The sequence below is a fragment of the Epinephelus moara genome, chromosome 5 (genome assembly GCF_006386435.1).
Source record: "Epinephelus moara isolate mb chromosome 5, YSFRI_EMoa_1.0, whole genome shotgun sequence".
Taxonomy (NCBI): domain Eukaryota; kingdom Metazoa; phylum Chordata; class Actinopteri; order Perciformes; family Serranidae; genus Epinephelus; species Epinephelus moara.
Window position 1 is genome coordinate 14,409,640 of NC_065510.1, and position 21,272 is coordinate 14,430,911.

Genomic DNA, 21,272 nt, shown 5'->3' on the forward strand with positions numbered 1-21,272 from the left:
GATACTAATGACCTCAGATTCTGGGTGAGTCGTTGATCTCTACTGATTGGTTAGGGAAAAATCTAATTCCCTCCCCCTTGTAAATCGCCTTCAATGGAGGCAATGTCAGACTGAAGGTTCTGGGAGCTTCAGTCTGACACTCAGGCTAGAACTGAACATTTGTGTGAGAACATGCACTAGTAAAGCACAGGATCATCCGTCATGATACAGGCCCCAAAGGTTCTGCTTTGTTATCTAATCTTTCAGCAGTAGATGCACGCTTCTCTCTGTGCAGTGATACGGTTCAGAGCTGTAGTTCAGCAGAAAGAGACCACTTCCTACATGAAACTATTCACGACAAGGTCTGTGGATTTTCCTGAGTAACCGTGTCATTATTTCTGGAAAGAGACATTGCTGGTGGAGTTTTTCAAATGTATGTTTTTGGCGTTTTGAGCATCACAAGCTGAGTGCCATCTAGTTCCATTATATAGTAGAGAAGGCAGACATCTCTACAGCAGATATCTCCAACACTCTGCAACTCACATCAAAACAATCTAGACTGATAAACAGCACTACAGGTAAGAGGAAAAATATGCATTTTTGACTTTGGGGTGAACTGTCGCTTTAAATCTGACTATGCTATTCAATAATAACTTGATAATACATGGATGAATAAAGAGAACTCTGTAGCTGTTGCTGTCTTATGTGTGACGAAGAATGGATGAGGAGAGACTCGTTGAGGTTGAGAAATATCCCCAGCTAAATGACCCACAATCCCTTTATTATAAAGACAATGGCCAAAAAGATACTGCCTGGCTCTGGAGTTTAATTAGGGGCTCTCCACACATGATTTTACGCTAATGCACAGGTGAAATAAGAGTAGTAATAACCTTTCGTGGTTGTCTGTTGACAAGCTGCAGTGCGACGCATCCTGTGTGTGCTATAGTGGCACCACCTGTGCTGTGCTGCGGCTGTTTTCAGCTTAAAATGGTGCTGACTGAACTGGGATTGGCTTTCACCTTCACTGGCGATACTGTTTACAAACATTAGCTGACAATTCCTGCATAGTATACCTTTAAAGCTCAGGTCAAACAGGTGGTCAAAGGCCCTGTCCAGAAACTGATTCATAACGCAGTACAACTACATTTATTGTGGCATTTGTTGCCACAGGAGGATGGCAACGTCACTGCAGGACTTCAATTCCAGCACAGAATTTCTATACACAAGGGTGCACAGAGTGGAAGCTAATTTTTGCCCCATAAAGGGTTATTACTCTGGCCATGGATGAAGCCGACACATGGTTATAACCTTCTGTTGAGAGAATTCTGTGAATGAAAATGTGGGAAAGAGCGAGAGAGGAAGACATCGGAAATTCTTGAGTTTTAAAATCAAGATCAGTGAAGATGAGAGTTGCTGAGTGACGGCCTCTGGGCAGAGTGCCTCATGGAGCGCTGATGACTTCAAGAGGAAAATGACGGACATCCAGGAAAGCACTCAACGACAAGTCTGTGCTTCATTGACTCTAATGAACCTCTTCCACTTCTTCATTGATTGGATTCGCTCGGCATAACACAGGGACACAGAGGAAGACAAACCGAAGCAGAGAGGCAGGTCTCACGCATAGACACACGCCAGAGGGTTTATTTATTCAGCCCTTTAAGATTGTGAATATGTGTGTGTGTGTGTGTGTGTGTGTGTAGAGGTAAGTGATTCTCTGCATGGCCTGCTGTTAAAGCCATGGATGGAGTCAATGGGAAACTATGTGTTTGGTTTTGACACACAGACGCATACACAGAGCGCTTTCACAGGGTTAGTGAGGACGGAAAAAAACTGCAAAGGAAATTAAAAGCGAGACAACTTTTAGTGTTAGTTACTTAGTTCACTGTTGATTCTGGTCCAGGTCTGTCTTTTTTTAGCTTAGAAAGTGGTTTCATTTATTCATCTGTGCGTAACACTTCATTTGTCAAACAACCTGAATGAAGTAAGAAGCTGCAGCCAGGTGAACGCTGTAACCTTTGACTGAGACGCAGCGGGCATTAAAAGCTTTAGGTCCCTCGCTTGCCAACATTTTATAGCAGAGCAAGATTTCACTCTAAAATTAGATCTCTTGTCCACATCTATATGTCCTTGCAATTAACAAGGCAGTGGTTGCTTTACGTATGTGGGTACTCATTTGTGCCTATATAATCCAGATTAGTCATGAGGGAGGGATGAATAGGATTATTCCTCTGGTCACAGGGTCCCATGTTTCCCCAACTTTATATAACACATAATGGAAACATGACAAAGAGTCCTATGTTCCCAGGGTCTTATGCTCCTCAGCTCTATATATCATATAATGGGAACCTGACAAAGGTGTTCCCAAGCTCTGAATTCACTTAACAAGACATGGGCCAGGAGGTTAAGCAACTATAATCATAACTCTGAGAGTCATGAAATATCACTGGACTTGTCCTTAATGGTGCATGCTCTACCCAGTAAGCTACCGGGTGCTCCAACATTTGGGCCCCAAACACACAGAAAGCATTTTAGCAGCTGGAGGCGCCTTTTTGTAATTGTTTTTAATGAGAATTAAGCTCTTTACTCCCTGTTTTTGCGTTGCGATGTGCCTTGTGTTTCTGCGCTCTAGGCACCTGACGTTTTTGCCAGAGCGCTCTGAACTCCTCCAGTTGAAAGAACTACAACTCAGAGCGGAAAAACACCCCACATCATCTCTTTTTTCGTCATCTCTTTTCCCATTGTCCAATCAGATGATCTGTGGTGGTCACAACAACACGTTTACACTTGGTAAAGAATGGAGGAGAAACTGTTGGTAGCAGTTGCCAGATACTCAGAGCTATACAGCCTGACGACAGACAGCAGGTTGTCAAACTGTCCCAGAGTCATCCTAAAATATGCCTGTAAACGGCCATCATCGAGGGGAAGCTCCTGGACCAACTGGTGGAACTCTCCATGACCCACCCTCTATATTAGGGTCTCATGTACCTCTGTTAGCCTGTTTTCATCACTTCATTATTTTATCCTATTAGTTATGCCAGTGAAATTTTGTCATAATCAGCGTGTGACTTCTTGAGTTATGGCCAAAAATATGTTTTTTGAGACCTTTGACCACCTAATTCTAATCAATTCATCCTTGAGTCCAAGTGGACGTTTGTGCCAAATTTGAAGAACTTCTCTCAAGGTGTTCCTCAGATATCTTTTTTATAATTATGAGACAGATGCAAGGTCACAGTGACCTTGACCTTTAACCACCAAAATCTAATTAGTTCATTGTTGAATCCAATTTGGGCCAACTTCAAAGAAATTTCCTCCAGGTGTTCTCGAGACAAACATAGTAAAGAAATCATTCATTCCAACAGCATTCAACATTATCAGTAAATCGTAATTGACTCACCTTTAGCAAGTGTTCTTAGTTGTCTGTGTGATCTTTATACTACACTGTTTTTTATGTCTTTTATGTCTTTTTTTAACCTGTGTCTTATTTATTCTGTGAGCCACGTCAAAGACGAAAGTCCACTGCTTTGCAATGGACAATAAAGTTTTTTCTGATTCTGATATCTTGTTCGCAAGAAGGGGACAGACGGACATAGGGACCTACAACCTGAAAACATAATGGTTTCGGCCAAGGCTATCAGCAGCATGGAGGCATAACATCCACCAGACCCTCTGACTTCAGCGATATGAGGCAAGCCATGCAGCAGAACACATAGTAGTTGCTCCTACGTTTGGCAAACACTTTACACTGATGGTGTTTAGATGTTTCGTGATTGCAATAATGGCATAATATGACGTAGTGAGACTGGGCGCTGTTATCGAACCCTGCAGGAGCTATGATGGTTTCTGTTTATCTGCTGCTAAATGACAGAAATGAAAGCAACTTGAAAAGCTTTGATAAAAGAGGAGAATCTTACAGTAAGCACCCGGGAGGTCAAATTTAGAGCTTACGTAAGTTTAGTGTGTTGCACAAGAATACTTCCTCAGAGTGGACGCTAACCATCACACAGGCTGAAACTGGGTTTTCCAGGGGAAGAACAGTCTACCTTATTACCAGTAAGCTGCCCACACAGGGCAACAGTGACCACAGCTCACACTGTAACGTACATAGGTCATGGTATGTATATATTATTTATACCTGGCAGGACATGACTGATAAAAAAGGCTGATTCAGACAGCGGCCGCAGCAGAGAGGAAACAGATGTAGCTCATTATTTCCCCAGAAATAGACTGTTATCCAGAAATAGGGCAGCAGAGTGTTTAAATGAAACTGCATGAAAAAAAGTGTTATTTTGGTGTGTGTGGGTGAGGGATGTTGAGCAGCTGTCATGACAACATGTGTGAGTGTGTGTTGTTCATATTGTGAAAGAGAAAGAAAACAAGAGACCCAAAAGAAGCAGGGAAGAGACGGAGATGAAAGAGGGAGAGAGGGCAGAGAGCCGCTGAGACAGAGAGGGAGTTTTATTACTCCTGTGAGTGTGTTTGTCAGGCTGCCAACAAGTGCAGCTGGCATTCTTCACTTCCAGCTCTCCTTCAATATATGGCAGAAAGAGAAGGGAAACTGTCGACAGGCAACTCCACTTTTATGTTTCATCAATCAATACTATATTATATTTCCTGAAAATGTGAGGGAGAGAACTAATAATGTGAGAATCTGAAGCTACTCAACGGGGTGAAATAGTCCCTGAGTGGATAAATCCATCAATTCTCTTATAAATGAACAAGAAATGGTTCCTGAGAGACACGAACCAGACTGTCATTTTTATAATTTAAATGTACTGTACCGTATCATAGGAACTTTACAAAAAAAAAAATAAATAATAAAAACTATACTCCCTGAGACATGATAAAGGCAGAGGCAGCTACTGAAATCTGAACAAAATTAAGATGTTATGTGTCTGATTATCATTTGTTAATATTTATAATAGAAAACACTAGGGCTGCCCCTGACTAAGAATTTTCCCAGTGGACCAATAGTCATTTAGGGCCATTAGTCGACTAGTCGCCCACATGTTTACAATATTAATTTAATTATTAAATGATATATTTTGGGCGGGGCAACACAATGGTTTGAGTAGAAGGTGTGAGAAAGAATAGTATCAGTAACATTGTTAACACTGTGCTACATTACAGAGAAATACAAAACCATACTAATGAACCTTCATTAATATAGGCCTATATTTTATCTACAAGTGCACGTCACACACTGAGCGAGCCGCCTGTTAATGACGCTGTGGGCTAATGGGCATGTAGCTACTTCCATGTTTCAGATGATACGTCATGTTTGTAGTCGACCAATGAAGATGAGTTTACATATCACCTTGGGTTCGTCCTTCACCTTCTCAAAATGATCCCACACTTTGGATTTCCTGCCCGACATGTTATTAACTAGCCTGTGGAATAACCGCAGGTACCAGCCCTGGAAATTAACGTGACTCCCGTCTGACTGCTGAGCGTGGCCACTTCCTGTGTCTGTCCTTTCAAATTAAATTCCTACATGCTCCAGTCATATAGGTTTTGATTTATTTTGGCAAGGCGCAGCTCCTAATAGAGTGTCACGTTTGTTTGTTTTTTTCTGCAACTAAGCGACCGATGAAATTTTGCTGACTAATGGCTTTTCTGGTCGACTAACACTTGGTCGACTATTAGGGGGCAGCCCTAGTGCCAATCAAGGCATTTTTAACCGATCGGGATCAGCTATACTGAGTTACATAAAGGGTCAGATCTTTTGTTTTACGTCAGTTGTCTCGCAAAGCTTTCATGCAGAGACATGTGGAGTGCAGCCGTCTCCAACTCAAGGCTCTCCTTTTCTCCTCCACTCTACTGAGCTCCCATGTGTGTAAGAGCAGGGGCTGAGCCCCGCCTGTGGCAAAACACCACACTCCATGTCAGCCAAAATGCAGTATGAGACTGATTATTTATGTTTTTTCACAAAATTATTAGCACTCGTTTCATTTAGGCTCAGTGTGAGAGTATCTTGTGTTTATTGTGCAATCATCACGCCCACAGTGTAGAACCAATGACAATCGCACTCACTACGACACTGTAAAGAGCAACAAAGCTCTAGGAGCAAAAAGCCAATAAGAGTAATTCTTTAATGTAGCCTAATCTGCGCAAAAAAGTACAAATGACGAAAATAAACTATAAGCGGAATACAGTTTGTTCAACTTAATCATACAAAGGCTGCACCAAGACAACAAATACGAGAACAGTCTCTTAAAGGGACAGAGACATTCCCTCGAGACAACAAGGCCAAAAAGATTAAAGAGTGGGTTTGTTATTTTATACCTTTTTACTAATTTTGTAAAAAAAAAGATAAATACAATAAAGTACAGCTTGGATGTGGAGTTTTTTTCTCTGTACACTTTAGAGCTATTCAGTTGTCAAGCATATTTGATTTGAATAACCCTGATGTACTTTAGTGTGCAATGTGCAGCTGCATTATCTGGTAAAATAGAAAGGTCAGATCAGGACTCAATATTATTGACTCAAATCGGGATAGGGGGCAAAAAACTTGATCGGGACATCCCTAACCTTTAACTTTAGCCAAAGCTAGGTGTGGCTATCTCAACAGCTACTTTAAATCAAAGTTCTACATGCTGTTTATTTTTTTGTAAATGACACATTTGTTTATGTGGTAAAACGCATGTCAGAAAGTCAGATTCTGATCTTAACTACCTTGTGACCAGAGGTGTAGTCACTAGGTTTTGGTTTTGTGGGGCAGTTTAATGTCAATGCCAAACGTTTGTGAGTTTTTTCCTGTTCTTAACAACAAGTGCTGAATCAGCCCTTCCCACAAAAACACAGTTGGTACACAGGAAGTGATGCGTTTCATGCTTTTTAAGTGATCTTTGAAAGCCAGCAAAGCCATCCATCCATCAATGCATCCATCCATCTTTACCTTAAAGAAGCTGCCGCTCCTGTCTGTGAGGCCACTGGGGGGATTCCCAGGTATCGAGCAGGAGGCCATGTTGTCTTCCTGTCCGCTGAGCTGGGTAACTGGTACGTCTGGGTGTGTGTTTACGTCTGGGACGCCGTCAGCAGGGGCTGGAGCTCTGTGGGTCAAAAATAAGCCTCAGTCCAGACACTTCAGCTGTGGTGCAACCAGAGGAAATTCCTGCTTTGGCCACAGTCAGTATTACGGAGGTGCTGGTCTGGTCTGCTAGAATGCTTTCACCGTGACGCTCTCTCCTCTCCCCCCACTCTCTCGTCTAGCTTTCTACACATTCACCTCTTCTTCTTTCATTTTCCTGCCTCCTCTGTGTTTGTTCCCCCTCTCCCTCACTCCTTCATCACAGATAATTGCCTCAATCCTTTTTTATCTCATTCCAATCCTCTGCTTATTTTTGGCCTGTACTTCTGTCCTCTCATTACCTGTCTGTCCTGTTTCCTCCCTCTCTCACATTTTTACCCTCCCATTTTCCTATATTTTGTTCCCATGTCCTCATATATACATAATTAATTTTCCATCTTGTCCTCAGTTCCAGCACAGCTGTCCTTCTTTCCCACCATAACAGAAGGTTTTAGGGTATCGGTTTAACTCTCTGTCTATTCTTCTATCTGTGTCCATTTGTCTCTTCCCCCTTTCTCTCTAGCCACTGTTAGGGCCGCCCTTCCCTCCTGGCAGAGGTTCACAGTCCTCGCAAACCAGGGGGATGCTCCATTTGTCCATCAGTCCCCACATGCACTTTCATCTCAAACAGGAAGGAAACCATCACCCCCCACCATCAGGCTGAGGGGGAGGAAAGAAAAGCACACTGACAAAGAGGGCTGGGTCAGGACAGCACCATTTCAGACAATCAAATGTGAAACTACTTCTAAGCGCAGGGGATTTTTTAGCAAAATGGAAACATCAGTAAAACTCCAAACTGCCCACCGTGGTGAGTGTTTAACAAGGCACCATAAAGAATATAATTGGGTCATGTCTGCTATATTTGCAGTGGTGCCATTGTCATGAAATAAAAGCTCCATATTAACTTCAGCAATAAATCTTGACACATGGGCTTCCATTTTTGACTCCCTAAACAATGGGCAACAGTGTCTGGGTGACATTACTGTATAATTTCTATAGAAACAAATTACATTTATTTATATAGCACATTTCATATGACAGGCGTGGACTCCATGTCCTTCGAAAAAAAAAAAGAGGACGAAGAAGATACTAATGAACTACCCTGCCAAAAATCCACTCAAAATGATCATTAATAATAATAATAAAATATGCATTCATTAATATTTTCATATTAACAACTTATCAAATGGCCATATATTGCGATGGCCAAGACCACTTTAGATGAAAACACGCCGACTTCCGCATGACGAAAGCGAGCTGACAGCCATTAACCCCTCAAACATTCTGTGGTTTCAGCTTCTCAAATGTACGATTTGCTGCTTTTCTTCCGTTTTATATTACTGTAATTTGAATATTACCAGGTTTTGCGTTGTTGGTCACACAAAACAAGCAACTTGAAAACATTTGTGATGGACATTTTGGCCTGAGGAAGATCTTGTAGATGGAAACATTGCCTTAAAAGAAAAGAGAAATGAACTATTTATTTGGAGCCTACATTGTGCAGACCTGCTCTGTGACCTGATGGACATTTTTTCACCATTTTCTGACATTTAATAGACCGAATAATTACTCAGTCAATTAAAACAATTATGACGGACCACAGATGAATCAATTATCAAAATACTTGTTTGTTACAGCCCTAAAAAGCTGCATTAAAGTCACTGAAGTCAAATACATGCTGACTTTGCGACGTATCTGGTGACCTATAGAGAGACTACACTACTTCCTGATTGTCTCATAGTCTGGCGCGATGGTTTCATTTCCACAAACACGCGAAAGTGAGAGAGCCAACAACACTAAGGGCCGGAGAGAACAAGGGAGAAATTAAAACTTGAACTTTACAAAAACTTTCCCACTGAGGACGTTTCCTAGAAATCAGCAAGTGATGATTCTGTGTCCTTCTGCTGTTGATTCTGTAAAAGATCTGACACCAGTGACCGTGCCAATGAAAACTCTGACAGCGAGGTAAATAATGCTTCAACGTGCATAAACACCAGAGCCTCAGACAAACCAGAGAGCATGCTGGGTATTGTAAAGATGACCTCTCACCATGGCAGCTCCATTAGCTCCACGTAGCAGATCCACTTGGCAAAACCAACTGTGGGAATGTCCTGAAAACCTTCACCCCCCTTAACCCCTGGCAAAACACTGCAATCACATCAAACTCTCAGCAAATGTAACAAGTTTGTCCTCAGTAAATGCACGTGGATCACTGTGTGTGTCTCTGTGTGTGAGAGCCTCAGCTGCAAGTAAACAAAGATACATCTGAGCATGCACTCCTCCCTCCTGGACCCACTGCAGCACAGAGGCACACTGTTCATAAGGTAAACACACATGTCCACATATATTCACACATTAAAACTATTCAAACCAGAATATAAGAGATTTACAGACGTAGTTAAAGATCAAGACATGTAAACACGAGTTAAAAAATTCTCCAGGTCAACAACAGACCCAGTGTGACACACCTCCCCTCGCTCACATACATACACAGACTTCATTGTGTTTTACATAATAGTAATAAAACCAGACAGACAGCAGGACTTCATTAAGCTTTGTGGTATTTTAGTTTTAAAACCCACTCATGGTGGGACCCTAATTTTCTCCCAGTGGGTGTCATGCTAGCTGTGAGGCTGTGCTGTCCTATATCGGTGCTAATGAATAGCTTCAGTGTTTGATGGTCATGAACACAGACATGTGTGGTGTTAGCGGCTCGTCTTCAGTATCGCTGATGTCAACAATAACAACATTTAACACATCATGGGTGCATACTGGCAGAGAATTAAAGCAGAAGGTCAGCATTTTGGAAAATGCACTTTTTGGCTTTCTTACAGAGAGTTAGATGAGAAGATTTAATATCAGTCTCATCACACACTCAGCAATAAGCACATTTCTTATAATGCTGAACAGTTCCTTTAATGATATTTATGGGCAGATGCAAGAAACATTTTATTAGTTTCAAGCACTTTGCATCAGCATGTAACCTACACACAATCACAGTCACAGACAAGTGCCCCTTCTTTTCATTATGAAAGTCACATTAATTACCATTATTTGACCGCTGATGGCAAGGCAAGACTTTGAAACGGTTTGCAATCAATCCTCAGCTGGCAGCACATTACACTGCTGGCATCACAGGCAGATTTATGTAATGCTGTGCTTGCAGTTCTGAAGGGCAAATGGTGAGCACATGCTGCAGAGACGAATTCTCTGTTTTCATGGGAAACTGTGGCACGAACTCATAAATGACCAAAGAAATACTTAATATAGCAACAACAACAACAAGAGAAGCTGAACCACCTAATGGTCACTAATGGGACATTCACAGCATTAACATGGTAGCAAACACTATTTGCTATGTAAAGATACAGTGCAGTAATGACGTCCTGAGCAGAGAATGAAGTCACGCTACCTTTGTGTTTTGTAATCTGAGCTCCTCTGTGGTTTGTTGTGGTGAGCCTGTCCAAACGCACGTGCATTTTGGTGCATGTGTGTATGCCACTGGCTAGCTCATCGCCGCTGTTTTGCACAGTGTTCATATGGTGTTTACACTACCACTGATATCAGGACAGTGTTGCTGCAGAAGCATAGTGCCCCCCCTCCTGTTCCCCCCGGTTCATACTTTAACTCTATCAGCACTGTTGCAGTCATTCAGCACTGTTTATGGTAATAGCCCCGTTAGCTGTTAGCCACCAGCTCAGCCACCTCCATGTTGAGAACTGTGTATAGACAACTAATATGCTGTGAATACCACACCACGGCTTATTTACTTTACAACAAAGCTCTCAAACAACATACCACAGGAGATAAGGCCGTCTGGATCAGTATCAACTTTTACACTAGTTTTTTTAACCTGTTTTATTCTGTTCCAGTTTAACGTTGTTTTTATTTTCCTGGGGTTTTGTGTTTTTTTGTTTTCAAATGTTCTTGGTTTTTAATTTGTTAAAATTGCACTAATAGAGTAGTGCGGGGATGACGTTTATGTAGGCCAACCTGGTAGTTACTGTCACCCTACTTCCCTCAACAAAAAGTCTATGGAATTTTTTCATTGAAATTTTGGATTACTGCAGAAAATAGTGGCAAACAAAAGTTTATGATACTTACAGGTTTTGTTCAACAAGATAATCTCCAGAAATTAACACAACTTTTATGAATTCTGAAGACTTAATGCAATCACCAGAGGTAAAAAGCTAACGTATGACTTTAACATCGCCACCACAACGAGGTTGTAAAGTGTCTAGTATGATGACGTTTTGAAGTCTTATTTAGCCACTTGTTAGCAAGCAGAAGCTTTTTACATGTCTTTTAAAGACATGCAAAAGCTTTTGAATTCACAAGCAGGGTATTTACTGATGCATTTTACATCGTAGAACAAAATGTAACGTCTCCGTTTTTCCAGCAGCTTTGTGCTGCCAAACTTAAGTGTTTTTTAGTGACTTGTCATCACTTTTCCAGCTACTGAACATTGGTATTTTAGGCCGAATCATGATCTTTTCCCAACCATAACCAAGTGGGGTTTTTTGCCTGAAAATAGCCACTGGTAAAAGCTTCAAAATTCAAAAGTGGGGTATTTACTGACACATTTTACACTGTAGAGCAAAACAGAAGAAAAACAAAAGAAAATATCTTAAGCTTGTGTTAACCACAGATCTTATTTCAGGCATCTAACCAAAAACCCATTCAAAAAAACCCACTGACTTCAAGATGAGAGAACTGGGAGTACAAAAATGCTTACTCATTTTTGAGTTTTAGGGCTCATTCCTGCAGCTCTGTTGCTAACAGGCTGACATCAGGCTTTGTGTTCTCCGGAGAACCATGAAAGAAATCATGCAACTGTGCTTTTTTCTTGCTGATGATTATGGCCTGGATCACTGTTTTGATATGGACATTTAATATGACTTGATACTGTAGGCTTCTATCATGCATTGAACTTTAAAATTCTTAAGTTGAGCAACATCCCTTTTTTAAACGAGTACTAAGAAATCCAACTTCAGACTGACTGCTGTTTGTTACTATTCCCCTTCAGTCTCTCTGTCCAACGTTGTAAAAACATATTCAACAAACTTTATTGGTATTTCTTTAAACTGTTAGAACAACATGAAGTGCTGCTTCATGTCTCAGTTGTGAGATGTAGTGAAGAGTGTTTGGCTAACAGGGCTCCATGCTGCTGTCAGAGCAGCAGAGCACGAGGAGGGATCTGCAGGCAGCTGCATAAACCCACTGCAGAAAGAACTCCCACACGTGGGTCATGTTATTGCCCTGAGGCAAACCAGATGATGGGGTGTTAGTGTGTGTGTGTGTGTGTGTGTGTGTGTGTGTGTGTGTGTGTGTGTGTGTACTTGTGTCCATAGGAAAGAGAGGGTTGGAAAGAGTGTATTTGACTTTAATACACTGACTTTACTTACTTACTTAAAATGCCAAGGCAATTCCTTCAAAACTGTGTGTGTGTGTGTGTGTGTGTGTGTGTGTGTGTGTGTGTGTGTGTGTGTGTGTGTGTGTGTGTGCATTCAGCCGCAGAGCAGAATTTGGGTCAGTGGTTCTCTGTAAGTTCAGCTGAACCGACTGGCCCATGTTGTGTTGGTTAGAGGAGGAATCTGATCACTCACAGCTTTTTCGACTCAAGGATAGAAGGTCAGGATTACTTTCTTTTTTTTTTCCATGATATGTTTACGGACCGTCTGTCAGTCAAACACCAGCCTGACCAACAGCCTGACCTCTAATCACAGCTTTAGGAGTCTTGCAATAGCAACATGTGAGCGCTGGAAATCACGTCAAACAAATCAAACTCTCACATATAATAGGAACGCCACTGGACTAAATCATGGTGAGAAACAGGCACCAGCACCGCCCTGCCGCAACTTTCCGCACTAAAGGTCAGCCGAGAAAAGCTTGGGCTGTTTTCCCCGGGCTACTCCCCTTTAAATTAGTACCAGGAACAAGCCAAGCATCCAGCCAGCCTGGGAGGGAGGTGGGAAATGTCTCTGCATAACTTCTGTCTCTTGATATTTAAAAGGAAGAGAGAGAGGAAAGACGATGTGCTGATAGCTTCCAAGTAAACAGAAAGTAGTCTAATTACCATGATTACACCAGTGCCTGTTTTCGTTGAGTCATGGAGAAGATATAAAAGACAAGCAAAGGGTAAACACACACCGGAAAGTGGATTTAAATTACCTCAGGTCAAGCCTGGGTGTAGCTAAGACTGGATTACCAACCATGAACAGTGCCCTGCAGCCCCAGACCCTCAGGGGCCACAAAGGCCTCATGCTCACTGTGTGGCCATTAGACTGTGGTATTCTGATTTATCATAAATTTCTCCAAGTACCCCGCAAATATGCACCACTAAAGAAAAAAAAAACTTAAATGATAGGGTCTTCAATGTGCCTCCCTGCCCCAGTTTCTGAATCATATATATTATAATTACTACATTCAAGTTTAAGAGCAAAACCTCCACTTTTCTAAAAAAAAAAAAAAATACATATGGGGAGATCTAAAAAAAAATATCCTGGATGCTGCACAAGATGAGTTTTTGACCTAGTTCCCACGTTGCAACTCCTATACAGGCAGCTGAAAATGCAGCTCAGTCCATCCAACCATCCATTTTCATCGGCTTATCCGGGGGCAGCAGGCCAATTAAAGCACCCCAGACGTCCCTCTCCCCAGAAACACTTTCAAGTTCCTCCTGGGGTACCCCAAGGCGTTCCCAGGCCAGATGAGACATGTAATCCCTCCAGTGTGTTCTGGGTCTGCCCCGCAACCTCCTATGTGCACGAAACACCTCCAACAGGAGGCGCCCAGGAGGCATCCTGATCAGATGCCCGAACCACCTCAACTGACCCCTTTTGACGCAAAGAAGTGGCAGCTCTACTCCGAGGTTCCTCCAGATGTGCGAGTTCCTCACCCTATCTCTAAGGCTGAGCCCAGCAACCCTGTGGAGGAAACTCATTTCGGCCGCTTGTATCCGTGACCTCATTCTTTCAGTCACTACCCAGAGCTCATGACCATAGGTGAGGGTTGGGATGTAGATGGACTAGTAAACTGAAAGCTTTGCCTTCTGGCTCAGCTCTCTCTTCACCACAGTGGTCCACACACAGCGCCCGCATCACTGCAGAAGTCACACCAAACCGCCGATCCATCTCAGGCTCCCTTCTACCCTCACTCATGAACAAAACCCTGAGATACTTGAACTCCCTCGTCTGAGGCAGTAACTCATTCCCAACGTGGAGGGAGGAGGTAATCCACTGGTCTCCAGCAGAAAGGTCAAGGTGTGACGAAGCCAACAGAACTACATCATCTGCAAAAAGCAGAGATACACTTCTGAGGTCCCCAAACCAGAACCCTTCCTCGCCCCAGCTGCGCCTCAAGATCCTGTCCATGAATATCACAAACAGAGTCAGTGACAAGGGGCAACACTGGCAGAGGCCAATACCCACTGAGAAAGTGCTTGATATTACACCAAGAATATGGATGCAACTCTCACTTTGGTCATACAGGGACTGGATGGCTCATAGCAGCAACCCCAGTACCCTGTAATCCCGCAGTGTGCACCACAAGACTCCCCTGAGGTTCGCGGCCGTAAGCCTTCTTCAAGTCCGCAAAGAACATTCAGACCCTTCCAGCAGCCCTGCAAGAGTAAAGAGCATTTCTGCAAACCATTACCTTTGTAAGTTTCATACCTCTCATACTTACATTTCTACAGTTATGTAGTACATTGTATATGAGCTGACATTGTCACTGGGAGATGGAGGGAATGGTGGATGGCGCAAGACCTTGGCAAGACAGCTGCCAAGCTGCAGACCACTGTTCAAGACCAACAAACACCAGTTGCTTTTTTAGCGACCGCTGGCCTCTTTACCAGCGGCTTGTGTGCCATTGAACATGGGTGTTTTTCAGGAACCCTGCTCCGTTTTTCGAGCAGCTTTGTACCACCGAACTTTGGTGTTCTTTAGTGACTTGTTGCTGCTTTGCCAGCGGCTTTTGTACTACAGTTCATGAAGTACCTGTCCCAGACAAAAGATGATCATCGTGAAAGAAATGTGGTGAAATCTTTGGTCATGGCTCTGAAACAATGGTCCTACTTCACACAATGAGAGGTTGAAGGATGGCCGTTATCACGATCTTGCGATCAAAGACAGCCTGAGATAACATTCTGACAGTGTCAGAAATTTGGAATGACCATCTCACTGCGTGATTGCTGCTACAACCTACGTCTACTGAACTTCTGAGATTGCTAAAATCTCTTAAGGTCTGGTCAACTACAGTGCTACTAAAAGTTTTTAGAAGTTTTTTTAAAAGCCCTTAAACATGCATAGTACAAGTCACATGCAAATTACTGTCATCTCTGAGTAGACCAATTTATCCCAAAAAAAAGGAAAATATGGTGAGTCACTGATTCAGAGTTTGCCTCTGGCACCAAAACATCCAGGACTGCCGCTGACTGTATCTTCTTGCTCATTTCGTGGGTCATAACATAATCAAGGCACTTTGTATAAAGATATAACATCAATTAAGCCAAATAAACAGCAACTGATAAAACGCAGGGTTTATGTCTCTGATTGCCATCTTTGTTTGGATCAGAAAATAGAAATGCAACTTGGAAAATGAGTTTTTACCGTGCAGTGGATGAAGTATTTTTTCACAGACAAGTCTCTGAGGGTTATGGAAATACCCTTAGAACAGCCCTGTTTAGCTTTAAAGTCTGGTTCAAATAACTTTATTATTTCGGTTTATATTACACATACATGGTACTTGTGGTGCACTGACACCGATGGGCCCTCTGACCCTGCCTGCAGCTAACCCCCACCTTAAATTCTGATATGTTGCAAGGATGACAGAAGCCATATTTTCCAAGTATAATATAATTAAGTTTTTAAACAGATAAATAGCTCATCAACATAGTCTGAATTCATGCATACAGCAGATATTCATCTCAGTCAGCAGAAGTAGAAAAAAACAGAGCTCTGTCTGAGGTTTCTGCAGCTGAACAGTGTTTGATTTCATGCCCTGCTGCAGGAGGATTACAGCAGACATCAGTGTTGCTCCTGTGAAAGCATTCAGTGTTAATATCCCCCACAGGGACAGTTTACTCTCACACCGGCAACTGGAGTGGCTGCTTCCTTGTCCAGCCAACATGACATCACTTTTTAGAAAGCTGCGAAGTTCTCAGCCGTGCCTTGAACTTGCAGAACAAAGAGGTTTAAGCAGAGTTTACTTTAAATCAAAATATGAAACAGAAATATCTAAAACATCTCTCTAGGACAATGACAACAAAAGCACCTGAAAGACAGCAGATGGCTACAGCGACTGTCTTTTAAGGTCAGTGTGGACGAAAACACTCTTCGTTCCAGAACCTGATACTGACAAGTTATTTTTCATGAAAATACCTTTCTGCTGAGCAGCATGTAACTAGAGCGCTTGTGCCAAAACCCCATGGTTTTGCATCGAAGCTAATCTCTGACAAATTCCAAAGCAGCTTAAATGAGGAAATTGGCCCCTTTATTACATCGATAAACATCAGCTCACTGCTCATTTGGAGAAAAACAGAGAGGGCAGCACGAGAACTGAGCCACAGATGAGTTGTGCTCGGTCAGGTTCAGACGGGTCTTACATATTTCCGAAGGAAAAACAGATCCCCTCTCTGAGAGCAGCGAAAGGGGGGAGATGCTGCAACATGTTGCCACTACATAGTTTCATCCACCTGATTACTCTGGGCGCTACTCGTGGAATAACATGTGTAAAATAAATGAGTAAGTGACTGTATTAAAGCTAACAGAGGGCAAAACAAATGAAGGTTTGACCTTTTCTTTCTGTTGAAGGAGGGTAGTCTGACTTTTTGGGAGAGCTGGGGATGATATTTTATTTATGTATCTATTTTCTGCAGATTTATATATCCAGGGATCAAGCCAAAATATTTTAAGTCCATCAGCACCCACTGTGCGACTGTCTGTGCCCAATTCATTCAATCATTCAGTGACAGTAAAAACTGTTTATTAGGGCTGTCAGCCTTAATGTGTTAATCACGATGCCATTACGGCTGAAATATAAAGCGTAATTTCTTTTTAATTGTGCTAATTGCACGCTCTTATTTTGTTCTTTGACACACCCTTACTCATAGTCAACCCACAGCAGCAGCTTCCTGCTTCCTGCTGCCACAGTGACGGAAAATAAAGCCAACACTGTGCTTCTGAAAGGCTCATTTCACTTTAAAAAACTCCCAGACGCTCAGTTGACAAGTCAAAAGTAATATGCACCTTGTGTCAAATGAAATTAAAATATCCCCGAAGTACTGTGAGTCTGAGCCACCACCTACGAGCTAAGCATAAAGGTGCAGCTAACCAGACTGACCAGCAGGCAACTTCATCACCTAAGTCGGCAAAGCCCTACTTTGGAGTGTGTTTATTGCCACAGACCCGATGATGAAAATAAATCAAGGAAGTTAACTACAGCGCTTGCTAAATGGGTTGCAACTGACTGCAGACCAGTCAACATCATGGAAGATGAAGACAAAGGTATAGAAGCACTGCTGGATCTTAGAACTCACATACAGGTGCTCTTTGGATACTTCAGCTGTACTGTGTTTATTCCATCCTTGTCTGCAAGTCTCACTCAAAAACAATCCAAGGCACACTGTAGGTTTGTGCAAGAATTAAAAAGGCCTTTATTTTACATGGCAACATAGATTAAAAAGACCAACACGGTGCAACTCACAGGTCTTCACCATGGTCATAGTCTGCTGTAGCTTACACTGTGTAAGCTACGTCAGGTGAACTGGCGCTGTGTGATGCGAAAACAATCGCAGCAAATAACAGGGGACCTTAGCCGTGGATCTGCCTGCTGCTTTTAAAAGTCATTGGAAGACAAGCCGTCATCAGTTAAAGACACACCTTCAAGTGGGTAGCCATGTTTTCATGGAGACGCGAATCCCTGCCGCAGCAGGCTGATGGCCCAAATCAAACCAAGCCAAGCCGAGCCAGCCTTGACTGTCGAAAAGAGTTAATAGCCCAAGCTAGTGCAGCCTACAGTAGGTAGGTGAATGGCCTGCATCTTGATATGGAAACTGCACTTATAATTAGGACACAAACAGTGCTGTACATCAAATTCACAATAAAAGTGCTTCTCCTGACGCACTGAGTCAAACCAAGTCAAGCCAAGCCAGCACACGTGTATGGAAAAGCAGCAACCTTTAAGGTACTGGGTGGGGGCTAATACAGTTTCTTTCTAAGGGGGGGTCTAAAGAAAATATTAATAATGTGAGGGAGGGTCTTGTTCGATTTAAGAGTGAAATGTAAGTTTTAGCCCCCCAGCCCATCCTACTTGCTTCTGTACAGGCCTTAAAGTTATGCCAAACTGCAGTATAAGGCCTGAGGAGTCATATTTCCAAGATAAAATCCAACACAGTCTGTGTGCAGCCATGCAGGTTACATGTAGGCACTTTTTATATTATCTGTAGATATTTCAGGGATTTGTGCAAAATAAGTAGCACAGTTTTACTTGACCTTACAGAGCTGCCAATGTAACAAGATCCAGTCATCTGCAAGATCAGCATCAGCAGTGTTTGTGCAGGAGTAATGGAGCTGCAATTTCCATGCAAACACCACTAAATAAACACATGCCACAGATAAGAGGTGTAGCCGCCTGCAGGAGACTGCAGCTCCATGACTGAGCTACTGAAAGCAAAACTGGTTTTATGAACTTTTTCTCATACCAGACTTTTTACACATATGGAGCAGTGCATTCCCCTCTCATGTATCTGACTATCAAAGCATGGTCTGATAGCCTATGTTTAGTGGAATACATAATTTGCAACAGGCTCGATGTAACTTCTGTCGTGCTGTGAACAGTCCCTGCAGAGTCACTGTGGATTTTCAAATCAGTTTCAGTCCACTTTTACAATAACAGAGTGAGCAGGAACTTTTCTAAGCAGGTATGCAACTCTCTGCACAACACACACACTACAAACACCCTTCAGAAAACTTCCACCAAACTTGCAGTCTGTGTGAATAAACACTTCCCGTCATTCCCGCTGGTTAGACCCAGACATGATGTCCAGAGTGAATCAGTCCACCGCTGCACAAACACACTCACCTTAAAGTCTCCTTCACCACTGAATCAGTGTATCAGTCCGGTTATGCTCCATGGAGGAAACTCGTGTCCACTGCGTCGCTTTGTTGCAGTTGTTTGGACACCGAGAAGCCTCACTGTCCCCGGACTCGGTGGGTTACATGGTTTAAATGTCGGACAGAGGCAGATACACCGGGTTTGGATCACAGCACCGAGGTGAGACTGACAGACCCGGAGGAGGAGAGCTGCGGTAATATGACGCCTCCTCCTGATTGGCTGAGGAACAAATGCTGACTTATACCCACACTTTTTAATTTGTCATGAAATGTTGACATTATTTTATTAAATAGATCCCATCCAAAGTCACTTTATATAGTTTTCACTGTTCATAAAAACATGATATTAAGATGCTTACACAAGCCTCAGTGTTGCCACATCAAAAACATGAGCTACAAGTATTTTTGAAAGTTTGATGAAAGGCCAACTATAGAAATATGACACAAATACACTTTAAGATTAAATATATAAATATTATTATAGTTAAATCTTTAATAATTATTAAAGGTCTAGTGTGGAGGCTTTAGTGACATCCAGTGGTGAAGTTGCGAATTGCAACCAGACGGCTTATAAAGATGGACAACATGACAGCTCCCCAGAGTGAACATAGATTTTGATAATAGATATAAGTCTATTATCTGATGGGGAGGGCCTATTGTTCACGTACAGGGAATTCTTATCTTACATATAATTTTCCAGTAACCCCTCAAGAATTTGCTATAGTTTTTTTTAAGCCATTCCAACAGGCACTGTAATGCTTATTGGAAATGTTATTAGACTTACACCCAGTTCTGTACCTTTCTTGAATGCAGCGGACTCCACAGTAGGAAAAAATTGTTTCTCACCATGCACCCTAAAAAAAAAAAAGAATTGGTGGAAGGTTTGGGTGCTTGCTCATAAATTCCTAATTGTGAATAAGGTTAATTATGTATAAATATCACCCTGCCAATCACTACATGTAGAAATACAAAAAATACATCAACGCCAACAAAGTGTGATGAACATTCTCAAACTGTTTTACACCTTTTCTGTCATTGTTCTTACACCAAGAAATTCTGGAGGGACTATTGCAGATTTATCATGGACCATATCTTCAAAGACTTCACATTAGTATGGGAAAATGTGGTGTTTGGTTTCCTCAAGTACCCAAAAAATGAAGACAGAACCCTTTTTATAATTAACTTGGTAATGATTCTGGCAAAGTGTTTTAGCCATAAATGTAAGTTTAGCATTGATACACCTCATATTGGTGTTTTCCTGCAGGATGCTGAACATTATATAAAACTGCTCTTTGATTCGACCAACAAAAAGGTTATTTGACACTTGACATCTGTAGGTCTTATAATATCATTGTGTCATATGGTATCCCCCTGGCTTTCTGTTACTGTTGAGTTTGAATACTCTCAACTGTGTACTCAGTCCTTTTTACAGTGTTGTTTAAATAAACAATGATTCTAAATGTAATAATGATAATAATAATAACAACTAGATACCGGACGCCAACCTAATCACAGTTTATGGTTGAAATGTGTTCATTTCTGATTAATAATGTAGTTAGTAGTAGTTTGATATGGCAACAAATTTGACCACTTTTAGCAACAGTGAAGAGTTAAGACACTTTTAATTAGGAAGTACTTGTGTGAGGACATTGGGACTTTATTATTGACTCGTTTGAGGACATTGGGACTTTTCTATCGTCCTGTTTGAGGACACTGAGATTAAGTTAAGTTTTTTATACTTATTGGGTTCTACTGATCCCAAATAGCTAGAAGAAATTAAAAATGTATACCAAACAAAAGTTTGGGTCTCAGGAGGATATACTGGAAACAAATAATAAGAAGTGTGTAGATAACAAGATTTTGTCAGTCTCTCCTAAAATGTAATGAAAAATATGCTGAGTACAGTGTATGTGCCACTTTATTCAGGGTTCTCGCAGATCCTTAAAAAGTCTTAAAGGCATTGAATCAATCAGTCTAAAAATTAAGCCTTAACTGGTGTTAAAATGTCTTAAATCAATCTTGCCAGACATGGAAAGTAGGATTTTAGTATTACAGATGAGGCTCTGTGTATTTTATGCCAGAATTTTCTCAAACTTGGCACGATGGGAACCAAG

At 41.9% G+C, this 21,272-nt stretch overlaps 1 protein-coding gene across 2 annotated transcripts in view; it reads right to left on the reverse strand.

Moving 5' to 3' along the window:
• Positions 1–19,305, reverse strand: part of LOC126390323 (ras and Rab interactor 2-like) — a 49,203-nt gene extending 29,898 nt beyond the window's left edge. For both annotated transcript variants that reach the window (XM_050044575.1, XM_050044577.1), the window contains exons 1-2: positions 19,127–19,305; positions 6,875–7,028 (exon numbers count right to left, since the gene is read on the reverse strand). In XM_050044575.1, the coding sequence (XP_049900532.1) occupies positions 6,875–6,943 (69 nt within the window). In that variant the 5' untranslated portion in view covers positions 6,944–7,028; positions 19,127–19,305. The remainder of the gene's footprint in view (positions 1–6,874; positions 7,029–19,126) is intronic.
• Between the last annotated feature and the right edge of the window lie 1,967 nt (positions 19,306–21,272).